The 14,812-nt window shown below is 30.5% G+C and overlaps 1 protein-coding gene across 2 annotated transcripts; it reads left to right on the top strand.

The window, feature by feature from the left end:
* The first annotated feature begins 6,819 nt into the window (after positions 1-6,819).
* LOC7482366 (5-methyltetrahydropteroyltriglutamate--homocysteine methyltransferase 1) lies at positions 6,820-11,741 on the top strand. 2 transcript variants are annotated; one of them, XM_006375845.3, is made up of 12 exons: positions 6,820-6,984; positions 7,644-7,997; positions 8,141-8,228; positions 8,840-8,967; positions 9,055-9,446; positions 9,540-9,703; positions 9,822-9,902; positions 10,006-10,172; positions 10,264-10,369; positions 10,538-10,788; positions 10,875-11,076; positions 11,184-11,741. In XM_006375845.3, the coding sequence occupies exons 2-12, from the start codon at positions 7,648-7,650 to the stop codon at positions 11,550-11,552; spliced, it is 2,298 nt and encodes a 765-aa protein (XP_006375907.1). In that variant the 5' UTR covers positions 6,820-6,984; positions 7,644-7,647; the 3' UTR covers positions 11,553-11,741. The 2 variants fall into 2 exon arrangements, with proteins under 2 accessions (XP_006375907.1, XP_024439332.1); XM_024583564.2 differs by having other exon boundaries at positions 7,638-7,997.
* The last annotated feature ends 3,071 nt before the right edge of the window (positions 11,742-14,812 follow it).

Below are 14,812 nucleotides of genomic sequence, written 5' to 3'. Positions count from 1 at the left end.
TAGTTTATAAAATTTTTTGTTAAACCCAATATAATCCATGACCTGGGTCGCATGAGGTTGAGGTCGATACAATTTGTCATTGTCTTGATATTTTTTTAAAAAAAAAAGTCGTTATCTTGAAGTTTTTTAAAAACCAGGTCATGTTTTTACCGATCATTAAGGTTGTATTTAGACCTATAAAATCGATTGATTTAAGTCGAGCTAGCTCCCACGCGGTTTAATTAGAAACTCGAGTTAGACAAAGAACTGAGTCAGGAGGCTTTAAAATTAACTCATTTGATCATGTTTAGTAATACTATTAAGAAATCACCTATGCTATTAATATTTTTTCACATTTTAAAAAAATTAGTCTAACTCATGGGGGTCAATAAATTAATAATTTGTAAATCTCGTATTTTTACGGGAGAAAGAAATACGGTACTTAGTATGATGAACAATTCCCTCTCTATTTGGATAAATCACAATGCGAGTTTTGGGGATGCCAAGGCTTTGATTATACTTCCCCACTCGGAAGGAAACAAAAGGTGTGCTATCCTAACTTTTGATACCGGGTAAAACTAGTTCAAACTCCTGTGCATTTATTTTTATGATTCTTTGCTTTTGTGATCTCTACTTTGGTTTTTTTTAAAAAAAATAGTACAGTAAGTTAAAATTTTTGTAGAGTAAAAAAAATAAAATAACATACTTTCATTTTATCGCTCTTATAAAATGTGACGACTATCTTATTAAACCAATCGACCTGTTAATTTTAAATTTAAATAGTATCGCAGTTTTCGATCACAATATTTAATTGATGTCGTGCTTTAGAAACATGATATTTAATTAGATGTCACGGTTGATAACCGCAACATCTAAAAATATATTATTTCATCCAAAAAAATAATAATTTGCTACTATATTAATTTGTTGTTTTTTAAAAAATTTATATTCTAATGGCCTAATTTATCCCTATGCTACAATCCAATTTTCTTGCCTACAATCCAATTCTCTTGATTTGGGCTACAGTGTTTCATGACAGAGGCACAATCCACTAGCATTGTGAACCACCTACCCCCCATTTTCTATTCTCCAGAAACAAAAGATGGAAGTAATGATCACCACTAAAGTGGCGTCTTGTTCCTTAGGATCATGCGGCTAATAGTCAATTAATCATCCTTAAAAAATTGTTTTAAATTTTTATTCGGATGGCCAACCCTAACCTCTACATGCTCTCCTGTAATTTCCTTGACATGGCCATTATACTATTCTCTCAGAGTTCTTGACTTTTTTCCTTCCAGTGACGGAAGCACGTGTTATTTATTTCTTTCTTTCTTAATGATCATACTATTTTGAGACTAGATTTTATATATTTATTAGTCAATCTTGTTTATTTTTATTTTTAAAAAAAATTAATTTTTTTATTTGTTTTAAATTATTATTTTTTAATATTTTCAGATTATTTTGATGTGTTCATATCAAAAATAATTTTTTAAAAATAAAAAAAAATATTTTAATGTATTTCTGAATGAAAAACCACCAACTCACACCTAAACACTTCTAATTTTCTTCTGATAAAATTTCTTTTTTTTTTCCTCATGACCTCTTTAATTCAAATGATAACGTAGGAAAGCTATCTATTTATTAATTAACTTAGACTTTCAAAGTATTCTTTCATTTGAGATTTGATTTGGAAAATGCTATAAAAATAATTTCAAAACACCAAAAATCAAGTTAGCGAGGTGCCATCATCAACATGTATAGCTTGTATATTTATTATTTAGTATTAAAATTATTATTTTTTGAAAATATATTAAAATAATTTTTTATACAATATATTAAAATTATTAAAATATATTAAAAAATTAATTTAATATTCTTGTGTTTCAAGACTTTCAAGAATATAAATATAAAAATGGTACCACACCCACCTACTCCCTCACCAATTTCTTTTGGTTGGTTGCTAATCAAGAGATATTTTTTGTGCTTTAAGAAATAAAATTAATTATTAACCTCATTTTAAAATGAGTGTCCCCACCACCATTCCTCCACCAACCCCCGCCACCAACACCCTTTTACTTCTTCCCAATTTTCCCCTTCGCCACCAACTCCCTTTTACTTCTTCCCATTTTTCACCTTTCAAAACTTTTACTTTCCAATTTCATCTAAATTTCTAATTATTTATAAGTAATGTGCAATTGTTCAATGGGGCGCGTGAAACACATGCAATAACGCAGTGCTTGAGGGCATAAGAAGCGTGAGAAGATCCCTCTTCTAAGTTATGCTACGCCACCAATCAGCGTCCTGTCACTCCCTGTGGACCATCACCACGTGTACTGCATTTGAGCTCTCATTTTCATTTGATTATTTTCTTTAAATATGGTTCTTTTTTATTTTTTATTTTTTGACAATAACTTCAAATATCATGATGTTATAAAATTTAGATTTTTTTAAAAAAATAGTTTATTTTTAATAAAGTTTTGATAAACTAGCAACCGTCAAAAAAATTCTTTTAAAAAATAGATTTGGAAGAAACCGCAAAATATCATATGTAAAAAGCATGACTTATTAATTTCAAGAGAAATGAGAAAAAAAAATTTATAGATCATTATGCCATTTATTTTTATATGAAAAGTATTGAAATATTATAATATGTATATGAGCTCCAATTTCAAATGATTATTTTTTTTTAATATGGTTTTTTCCCGTTTGTCACCACTGATATTACAAATTTTGGATTTTTTTAAATTAACATATTTTAAAAAAAATAGCAAACTGGTAAATTTGTTTTTGAAAAATGCCATAGTTTCGTAAAAACCACAATTCCACATTAATTTTAGGAGAGAGAGAGAGAGAGTAATGGAAAGAAAAAAAAAGAACATTAAAGAAAAAAATGAGATTTTAGAGCCATACCAAGACTCTGATTATGACACTCTCGGAACCATTAAAAAGAACTTGATGAGATAAATTCACAAACATCAATAAAGGATACCAACGTGGGCAGCGTAAGTCACACGGGTTGCCCAAAGACAGTGGATTCATCTCGTCGAGCTATTTTTAATGGTACCAAGGGTATCATCATCAAAACTTCGGTGTGACTTCATAGTCTTATTATTATTATTATTATTATTATTATTATTATTATTATTATTATTATCCTTTTCTCTTCTCTTTTCTCTTTTCTTGTTGTTCTATGATTGAGGCAATTATAACACCTAGGAAAAGGGTGAATTAGGTGTATCGCTAATATTAACAAATAATGAAAATTAATTCAAATAAATACAATAACCAACAATATAATTAAAGTACTTAAAAAAGAGATAAAAGAGAGAATTTGCAAACTTATTTTTAACATGGTTTGATAAATCTACATCCATACCTCAAGTACAAAATCGTACTTGAGTATTGTATTCTTTAACTTATCCAAGATTTAGAGTACAATGATCACTTATTGAATCTACACAAAGATTTTTACATCACTTGAAGATATTTTCTCTTCAAGATTTTTCTCTTAGTAAAAATGCCCCACCAAAACCAAGAGTTTTTCTATAACTATCAAATGTTTACAAATGTGAATTTGGTTATCACAATATACTCTCTTAATAAAATAAATATTACAATTAAAAGTTCTAATATCTTAATATCTCACCACATAACACTTATAAGATTAGAAAATGTTTAAGTATAGTGAGAGTACGAATGAGAATGTATATTCTTGTGCTATATTATAAAGGTTTAATTGTATAAATTTGAGTTTAATCAAGGATTGATATTTTTTACTTAAAATAGTTTGTATATGATGTACATTCAGAATCCCCCTCTAATTTTGCAATTAGGAAGCTATATATATGTTCTTAGCAAATATTAATTGTTTATAGCCGTCACAATCTCAATGACAACTTAAATAGTCGACTGATTTAAATTGATCAAGCTAATCGGCCGACTAGTTCCCGCATAACTCAAATTTAAAGGGTTAGATATGTAAATCAAGGAGAAGAGATTAAAAAAAAAAAAGGATCGTCAATGCCAAACCAGAGGTCGGTTGGTCACATAGGCCACCTAGGGATGAAGAGGATCGTTAAGATGATTCGAATGCCACCCAAAAGCCACTGTTTGGCCACCAAATGCTACCTCATGTGCCACGAGAACAACACACGCGATGATGCGTTCAATGCACATGTAAGCAACTTTTATTTTTCAATAATATTTTTATTTATTGAACAACCAACCTATCCACAAGTCAACTTGATTATTAAAAAAATAGAATGAAAACATAAAAATACCCCTGAGAGCTGCTTAAAGAAAATTTTCCTATAAGGGTATTTAAGTAATTTTACTATGAAAAAATGAAAGGACGAATAAGCCTATGTACATCAATTTTAAAATTTTTACTTTAAAGGGTTTCTCAATTATTTAACCATGAAAAAATATGAAAAGATTATTTTATCCTTAATTAACTTGGCAGTGACCAATAGATCCTAGTGAAAAGACTATTTTGCCTCTAATAGTCAGTTCAAAGATTTTAAGATAGTTTGGAAAATTCATCACTGCATTGTTCCAATGAATAGTTATTCGTGTTTGAGTGCACAATAACTTTATTAGGAAATTTAGTTTTATGTTAATAATGAACATTACACAATGTAACCAAATTAATTGTACAATTATAATTCACTCTATTTTACTAATTTTTGTCAACCACGCAAAATTACCATTATACAAAAAAACTGAGGTGTTTTTAGGTGGCATCATTGTTCATATGAACAGTGAAGCAACTCCTCGTCTTTTATTTTATTTTTAATTTTCATCTTTTTTTTTAAAAAAAGAATCATCCTCATACTTTTTTACATATATAATTTAATCATTTTGTGACCTAATCCCATGAAATGAAATTTTAGATTGTAGTAGACTGATAAAATTAAAAGAAAGAGGATCACAATGTAAAACATGGATACAATGCGTGGTAAATATCAAAGTTTTTAGAATTTTTATTTTAATCAAAAAGTTTATATTGTTTATTTTTCAGTCATTAGATTTGAGAGAGGGAATAAAAACTCACTATAAAATGCTGAAAAAAAAAGAAAGTTGTTAGTTAGTCACATTCTACCCACCAGAAATGAGGTTTTTTTGTGTCAATGGATTCCTCTCTCTCTCTCTCTTAAGGAGTTTAATAAAGATGTTTTTTTCCCTCTAAACATGACAGGAAAAGTATATTAGGTTCCATTTATTTTATTTCAATTCAATTGATTTTTGTAAGAGTGATTTTAGGGTGTTTTGAGTTTTAACTAGTTATTTGAAGTTTAAATGATGTTTTAGAAGAGTTTTCGAGTAAAAATGAGTTGAAAATTAGGGTTTGAGGATCTAAAAATATGGACCATGATTTTTTTATCATAAGGTAACCAGAAAAGTGACTTGATTAGTTTGATTTGTATCAAATTTTCTTCCTCTTATAATTTATATGAATTAGTTGTATTTATTTAAAGTTTTTATAAAAACAAAAATAATTTGTTATTAGCAACAACATTTAGTCATTAAGAGAGAAGAATTGAAAACATTTAAAATAAAAGAAATTGTTAGTGTAAATTATTCATGTGTGCACTTATCTATAATTTCTATTATGAAGATTAATTTCTCACTTTAATATCTAATTAATATCAACAACCTTTTTTTTATTTATCAATTCATATATTTCTTAATTTATTTTATAAAGCATAAATAATATTTTTTTTCTTTTTTGAATTAATTTTTTATTATACATGAAAATATATTCATAACATAATTATTTTTTTCACATTAAAAATTGACTTGAAATCACTAGCAGCATAAAAATCATGTTTGCATTTCTAAATTAAAAAAAAAACCATGATATTTTAAAATGCACCTATAACATTAACGCAATTTTATATTATGCTTAAAGTTATGCTTAAAATTAAATTGAAATTCTTCATGCTACTTAGCGTCAGTGATAAAAAATAGTATATATCAAAAAGAAATTGTTATCAAGTCAAATACAACAAAAAAAAAAAACAAAATTTACCATATATAACCGCACGATATTACACTGAGGTTAAAAATAATTTCAAGTTTACAGTATTGTTAACTTTTTTGTTTTAAAAATATTTAAAAAAAATTAATTTTTTTTATTTTTTTTACTTTAAATTAATATATTTTTTATATTTTTAAATATTTTGATATGCTATATTAAAAATAAAAAAATATTATTTTAATATATTTTTTAATAAAAAATATTTTAAAAAACAATTACAAATACATTTCAAAACAAACTCTAAAAATATAACGTCATAAAAGAAGGTGAAAAAAAAAAAGGTATAACTACAAGAATAACATAACTAAAGGAAGGAAAAAAAACCCGGTTTTAGAAAATTCAGTCATGGACCCACAAGATCCACCAAACTACACCCACGTGTCTAGCCATCCAAGCTCCAAAAATAGCGCGTAACATTTACCAAAGGTAAAAGAAAAAAAAGAAAACTATATTTATTTTTGTGTTTTATGAATATTTTTTTAAAAAATATAATTTTTTTTTAAGTTAATTTTTTTAATATTTCCATATCATTTTGATATAATAAATTTTTAAAAATAAAAAATATTATTTTACTTTTTTAAAAAATCATTATTATAGTAATTTTTTTATTTAAAATTAAAATTTTAATATATTTTGATATATTAATATTAAAAATAAATTTTAAAAAATAAAAAAAATATTATTTTATTTTAAAAACAATTATTATTACGAGCTCTAAATCTACCTTGAGAAAATTAAAGTAAAAGACAAAAAAAAAAAAAAAAGTCAAAAAAACACATATGAGAATGAGATCTGAGCGCACATCAATGCCCAGCACACAATGCATTTCCCTCCCCTTCTATAAATAACCCAAGAGCTCAAACACCATCTCTCGTGTCGAGTTTTACTCTCTCTGTCTCTATATATTTTCTAACAAAGGAAGAGAGGAACCAGTCTCCCTACCCTTGCTGTTGTATCTCCGTAAGGTGTGCTGATGTCTGCTCTTCCTTTTATCTCTCTTCTTCCTTCATTTCTCATGCATACACCAACTACCCCTTTTGGTTTCGCTCTTCTTGGGTTTCTTTTTCTCATTACGTTGTTCTCTTTTTCATTAAAAAGATCTGGTCAGTGTACTCTGCTTCTACTGATTTTGCTCTGTACTATCATGTTTGTTGCAGTGTCTGATTTCATCGTTTTTTTTTCGTTCTGTTGATCTGATTCTAACTGAGTCTTTTACTTGTTGCATTGGATCTGATGAGTAGTAGTTAGTTAGTGGTGTTTAAGAAGTAAAGTTAAAATGAATGTATGCTCTGCTTATTGTCTACAGAGCAAATGATAAAAAAACAGACAAGAAGGTTATACAGTTCCAATCTTTGAGGAAACCTCACACACAATTACAGTTAATTGCATTTGGGTTTCTTTGTTGATGTGTTCTCTTCATATGCTGTGTTAAGTGTTAGATCTGTCGTCTTGCAAGAAATAGGTGAAATAAGTTCAAATCAAAACTGCTCATTTGTGTAATGGATCTGATTAGTTTTTGCTCCTTTATTGTTATTTCAGAGCTTAATCTTTATAGATCCGTTTAAGATTTATTGTTTGGATCAAGAAAAACTGAATCTTGATTTTTGTGTGGCATAAGAAACAGAAAAATGGCATCACACATTGTTGGATATCCTCGTATGGGCCCCAAGAGAGAGCTCAAGTTTGCATTGGAATCTTTCTGGGATGGCAAGAGCAGTGCCGAGGATTTGCAGAAAGTTGCAGCTGATCTCAGGGAATCCATCTGGAAGCAGATGACTGATGCTGGGATCAAATACATCCCTAGCAACACCTTCTCTTACTACGACCAGATGCTCGACACCACTGCTATGCTCGGCGCTGTTCCACCTAGATATGGCTGGAATGGTGGTGAGATTGGATTCGATGTTTATTTCTCCATGGCCAGAGGAAATGCCTCTGTTCCTGCTATGGAAATGACCAAGTGGTTCGACACCAACTAGTAAGTGATAGCTTATCATCACGTACTTTGGTATTGTAACTAGTTCTGCCATTCGATATGATGATTGCGTTTTTAAATATTGTTCCTGGAAAAAGGAAAAAGAAGGAAAATTTACTGAACCATTTGCTTCTGTTTTGATTCAGCCATTTCATTGTCCCTGAATTGGGTCCTGATGTCAACTTCTCTTATGCTTCTCACAAGGCAGTGACTGAATACAAGGAGGCTAAGGCAGTAAGTGCTCTGGTTCTACCTTTTATTTGTCGAGATTTTTCTACATAATACTACCTCGTATATTAATAAATTTGATATATAGCTCGTAGATTAATGAATTTGATATCTAATAATCATGATACATCAATTGTGGAGTGAAGGCATGGCTGCATGCACATAGTTCTTGCTCCGCTTTTAATCTTAGTGGGTGTTCGGGAGTCTGGAAGTGGTTGTTTTTCATAGTGTTTTTGGTTAGAAATGCATCAAAATAATGTTTTTTTTAAATTATTTTTCATATCAACACATCAAATTTTTTATATCAACACATCAAAACGATCCAAATACATAAAAAAATTAATTTTAAGAAAAAAATTCAAATTTTTAGGAAATGCGGTTTCAATCGTGCTTAGAATCTTAGCTCAAAACATCTTTGAAATGTTGATAGATTCAATTCAATATCTTTTCGGTAGGTCTTTTTTAAGGTCAAGGAACTGTTAGAATAGTCTGAAACTGGTATGGAAGTTGGAGATTCTATACTCATCATGATATTATGCGTGCTTTTTAGTATGAATTTTTTGAGTGCGCCTGCCAAATTCTTTATAAACTGATTGTTTTTTTTGTCTGTCACCCAGCTTGGAGTAGACACAATACCGGTCCTTATTGGCCCAGTCTCCTACTTGTTGCTATCCAAACCTGCAAAGGGTGTTGAGAAAACTTTTTCTCTTCTCTCCCTTCTTGGAAAAATCCTTCCAATCTACAAGTAATTGTTCTATATGTATACTCTGATTTTTTGATTTATTGGTCCTCTATATGTTTATAGGTGTAATTGTTCTATTATTATTTGCAGGGAGGTTATTTCAGAGCTTAAAGAAGCCGGTGCATCCTGGATTCAGTTTGATGAGCCTACGCTTGTAATGGATCTTGAATCTCACAAATTGGAAGCATTTACCGAGGCCTATTCTGAACTGGAGTCAACTGTATCTGGCTTGAACGTTCTCATTGAAACCTACTTCGCTGATATTCCTGCCAAGCAATACAAGACCCTCACCTCTTTGAAGGGTGTTACTGCACTCGGTTTTGATTTGGTTCGTGGAACCAAGACCCTTGACTTGATCAAGGGAGAGTTCCCCAAGGGAAAATATCTCTTTGCTGGAGTGGTTGATGGAAGGAACATTTGGGCCAATGATCTTGCTGCTTCTCTCAGCACCCTCGTAGCTCTTGAGGGCATTGTAGGCAAAGGTACCTATTCTTTTCTTCTGTTTTTTGCATGCATTTTTGGCACTATGATAAATATTTTTATGACACGGACTCATTCATGATTTATCTACACAGACAAGCTTGTAGTCTCCACCTCTTGCTCTCTTCTCCACACTGCTGTTGATCTTGTCAACGAGACCAAGCTTGACAAGGAAATCAAATCATGGCTTGCATTTGCTGCCCAGAAAGTTGTCGAAGTAAATGCATTGGCCAAGGCTTTGGCCGGTGAAAAGGATGAGGTCTCTTCCTTTTATCCATACTTGAACAACTATGAAGCATTTGTTGCTAGATTGACCAACTTCTTTTCTTATTTTATACTTTCAAAAATCTTATTAAACCGCCAATCTCATTTTACAGGAATTCTTCTCTGCTAATGTTGCTGCTCATACCTCAAGGAAATCCTCCCCACGTGTCAACAATGAGGCAGTTCAAAAGGCGGTAAGTACTTTGTTGGATTCTTTTCATGTGGATGCTTTCAAGCATGGTTACTCTGCTAAAATCCTTGTATATTTATTTTAACATGCTTTTCTGGTCTTTTCAGGCTGCTGCATTGAAGGGTTCTGATCACCGTCGTGTTACAAATGTTAGTGCCAGACTTGATGCTCAGCAGAAAAAGCTTAACCTTCCGATCCTCCCAACCACCACAATTGGTTCCTTCCCACAAACCATGGAACTAAGGAAAGTCCGACGTGAATACAAGGCCAAAAAGTGAGTCATAGGATAATTTTCATATTTTTCCTACTTGTGTGGTATTATGGCAAAAAACATTTATTGATTGTCTTCATGAATTTTCTTTTAGGGTCTCTGAAGTTGATTATGTTGAAGCCATCAAGAAGGAAATTAGCAAAGTTGTCAAACTTCAAGAGGAATTTGATATTGATGTTTTGGTTCATGGAGAGCCTGAGGTGATTTTCTCCCCATCAAATTAGTTTTTTACGCTCACACACTCATACAATATAAAAATCTAGGGAACATTATTTGTTTACAGAAAACTCTTTTTTTTTAGAGTTTACTTGTATATTAATTTACTAATCCTGTACACATCCAACTTGTGTGGTCATTCATTATTGTAGAGAAATGATATGGTCGAATACTTCGGAGAGCAATTGTCAGGTTTTGTGTTCTCTGCCAATGGTTGGGTGCAATCTTATGGTTCTCGCTGTGTGAAGCCACCAATCATCTATGGTGATGTGAGTCGCCCTAAGTCGATGACTGTCTTCTGGTCCGCTTTGGCTCAGAGCATGACTTCCCGCCCAATGAAAGGAATGCTTACAGGCCCTGTCACCATACTCAACTGGTCCTTTGTCCGAAATGACCAACCTAGGTATTGAAAATAAAAGGAGCAAGATAGGGAAAATGTCATTTTATATTTCATAGTTTCAATAAGTGATTCGTTTTCCTTTTTTTCAGATTTGAGACCTGCTACCAGATTGCTTTGGCCATTAAGGATGAAGTGGAGGATCTTGAGAAGAATGGTATCACTGTTATCCAAATCGATGAGGCTGCTTTGAGAGAGGGTTTGCCTCTTAGAAAATCCGAACAAGCTTTTTACTTGGATTGGGCAGTCCACTCCTTCAGGATCACCAATTGTGGCGTACAGGACACCACCCAGGTTTGTTTTCCACTTCACTTGGAATTTCATAACTCAAATTCAAGTTGGTGTCTTTTTTCCTATTGCATTTTATTTATGTAGTGAACTAACTTTTTTATTTACTGCAGATCCACACTCACATGTGCTACTCCAACTTCAATGACATTATCCACTCAATCATCGACATGGATGCTGATGTGATCACCATCGAGAACTCTCGCTCCGATGAAAAGCTTCTCTCAGTCTTCCGTGAGGGAGTGAAGTATGGTGCTGGAATTGGTCCTGGTGTCTATGATATCCACTCTCCCAGAATACCATCAACCGAGGAGATTGCTGATAGAATCAACAAGATGCTTGCAGTGCTTGAGACAAACATATTGTGGGTTAACCCTGACTGTGGACTCAAAACTCGCAAGTACTCTGAGGTGAAGCCAGCTCTCAAGAACATGGTTGATGCTGCCAAGCTCCTCCGCACCCAACTTGCCAGTGCCAAGTGAACCGATCAGGAGATGTTGGAGTACAATCAACCCTTATCTATTGGTTGCAATCTATGATTTCTTCTCCTTTTTTTTTTTTCTCTTTCCGTATTGGATTTCGGTTCTCCAAATTCAATTCTTTAAAAGGCTTCAAATTACTTATGTACTTTATGATGAAAGTTAATGGAATGTCATTACCAATTTGTGCAATGAGGTGATCTTTCAAAATATAAAGTTTTAGATTGATGCTTTTGCTTTTACCAAGTAAATTTGCCACGAACAGAACACATTCGATGAAATACAATAAATTATGAATTGAAATCCATATTTAAAGAAAACAAATTTAATAAACTAAACGTTAAGCTATATTTAAAGTTGTAGCTTAATTACTGTCAAGGGAAGTAACACACAGACTCCAAAAAATCGTTTATTATAATTATAATTATAACAAACTCTTAAAGGCTTAGGAAAATATTATTTTCTATGTGTTTATTCTTTTATATTTTTCTGTGAATTGTTAGAGTGATTTTTATTTTAATTTGGTCATTAAAGTTTTTTCCTTATCAATTCAAACTTTTCATGGCCAATTGACCCTCATTTGTTGAACAAGAATAGGATTGAAAGATAAAGAATTAAAGTGGAAAAGAAAGGAAAACTTAGTAGAAGTGGAAAAGGAAAACTTAGTAGAAGTGGAAAAGAAAGGAAAACTTAGTAGCATCTTCAAGTTTACACGGAAACTTTATTTTGATCCTTATATTTTTTAATTTCATTTTTCTTGTCCCTTTGGTTTTCAAAATTTTAAGTCGGACTTAGAATTATATTTTTTTTTATTTTTCAGTATCTAGTGTGAGAGAAGACAGAGAAAGTTGTTGGATTCTAGTGGTTGAGAGATAAAGTCTCTGTTGACATCGATTTAGACCATGAAAAAGATCGATCTTAGTATAGTTTCATTCGAGGTATTCTTTTTCCTTCTCATCGCTTGAAATGATTTAAAAAAAATTCATTTATTATAATTATAATTATTATAAATTCTAAAAGGAGTGGGGAAAATATTGTTCCCCACGCCATTGTTTACCCTTCACAATTCACATAATGATTTTTTTAATTTGATCATGAAAGTATTTTTTTCTTCTTAATTTAGTAATTTTGTGGCCAAATTGATTGTTAATTTGCTCTGATTTGTTGAAAAAGGACATGATTGAAAGATGGACAATTGAAGTGGAAAAGGCAAGAGAAATTGGTGGCACCTTTAAAGTTTGTGTAAAAATTTCATTTTGATCCTTATACCTTTTATTTTCTTTCCTTTTGGCCCTTTTGGTTTTTAAAATTTCAATTTGGTCCAAAACATTATTTTTCTTATTTTTTAGTCCCTCGTTTGAAGGAGGGAGAAATTCACTGAATTTTGATAGTAGAAAGAGAAAGTCTCGGTTAACACCAATTTAGGTTGTAAAAAAAATTGATATTGGTGTCAATGAGTTCTATTTGATGAGGAGAGTCTCACCTATGTATTCTGTCATTTCCATCGCCTAAAATAGTAGATATGAACTCTAAAAACTTTTTGATTTCGGGTTTTTGGGTTGCTATTTAGGTTATTTTAGGCCATAAATAAGTTTGTCAAAGTGTATAAAATGTTTTGGGTAAAAACAAAGGGTTGAAAATTGAGTTTTTGGGGGAAAAACCCTTGACCTGAATTTCCATCAACCTTCTGCTCGCATGAAATTGGCCCAGCGGGTGATGAGTTGCCTGCCACATGCTTTTATTTTTTCAAAGAAATAGGGGTTCGTACCTTGAAAAATAATATAAAATAAATAACTCAACCCAAGCGCGTTGGGCCACCCATGCCTGGCTCGAGTGCCCAAGCCTCATTTTGTGGGTCTATTGATTTTTTTTTTTAATTTTTTTGCTCTTTCAATTTCATCCTTCTGTGTGGGCTTTTTATTGGTTGATTTTTTTTAGTTTTTACAATTTTTATGATGTTTTTTAACAAAATATAATTTAATTTTTATGTAGTTTATGAATATGTTTAAATTTGTTTTCCTTATCTTAGGAGATATTTTTTTTCTGTGTAGTTCCACTTAATTTTTTTCTCTTTAATTTTATAAAATTGTTTTCCTATGCTTGCTTTTTTTATTATTTTATTAAATAAAATATTGTTTTTAAAAAATAATGTTATTAAATACAATCGAGTCCATGACTCATGTTTTGAAATCAAATATCTACATTTACATCTATCTTCTAATTTTTCAATTTATTCTTTGGTTAAATATCGTTTGGTTTTTACTTGATTCTCACATATAATTATAACATTTTATTCTAACATGTGCAACATTCATAATATTTTTTCTTTTGATTTCATTTAATTGATATCTTATGTGTGTTTATTTCTATTATTATTTGATTAAATAAAAAATTAATTCTAATAAAAACATTCATTAAACATAATCGGGTAAATGATTGTGTTGCGAAATCATATATCTTGATTCGCATTTATTTCTTGATTTTTTATAGTTTAGTTATTAATTATCATTAATGACTTGATTGTTTTCTAATTTTTGACACAAATAGTTCTTAATCTATTTAATTAAATATATGCATAATATTTTTTATTTACGGTTATGATTTTATTATGTTAAAAAGATGTTAAAAAAACCTAATTGTTCTTGTTGAAAAACATTATCTGACATGTGGCATAGCACAGATTAGATAGCTAGTACACTCTCTAAACTCAGCAAGTTAGTGTTAGTTTCACATCAAAATCTTGCAATTGATTATGCCCGATTAGGAACATGTTTGAAATGACATTTCCAAAAAATTTGACTTGTTTTCTTAAACTTATTTTTTATATATATTTTCTATTGTTTTGAAATGTTGATGTCAAAAATAGTTTTTTTTAAAATAAAAAATATTATTTTGACGCATTTCTGAGCGAATAATACTTTGAAAAACAATCAGTACGTCACTCCCATACACCTTCTATAAAAAGAAGGAATTGACTTTCGAAGTTTAATGTATCTTCTAAGGTGGTGTTTGAAATTGTGATAATAATTGTTTTTCAAAGTACTTTTTACTTGGAAACACATTAAAATTATAATTTATTTATTTATTTTTAATATCAACACATCAAAATGATCTAAAATAAATAAATAATTTGAAACATAAATAAAATTTTCAAAAGTACTTTTTTGAAAAACAAACCCATTTTTAAGAACTAAAAATGATGTGGATGCTTTTGTAGGTTTGTTAGAGAAGTGAGGTGGTTCACTCAGCTCGCACTTTGAATT

The sequence above is a fragment of the Populus trichocarpa genome, chromosome 13 (assembly GCF_000002775.5).
Source record: "Populus trichocarpa isolate Nisqually-1 chromosome 13, P.trichocarpa_v4.1, whole genome shotgun sequence".
Lineage (NCBI taxonomy): Eukaryota > Viridiplantae > Streptophyta > Magnoliopsida > Malpighiales > Salicaceae > Populus > Populus trichocarpa.
Note: the sequence above shows the minus strand (reverse complement) of the source record. Positions and strands in the feature narration are given on the sequence as shown.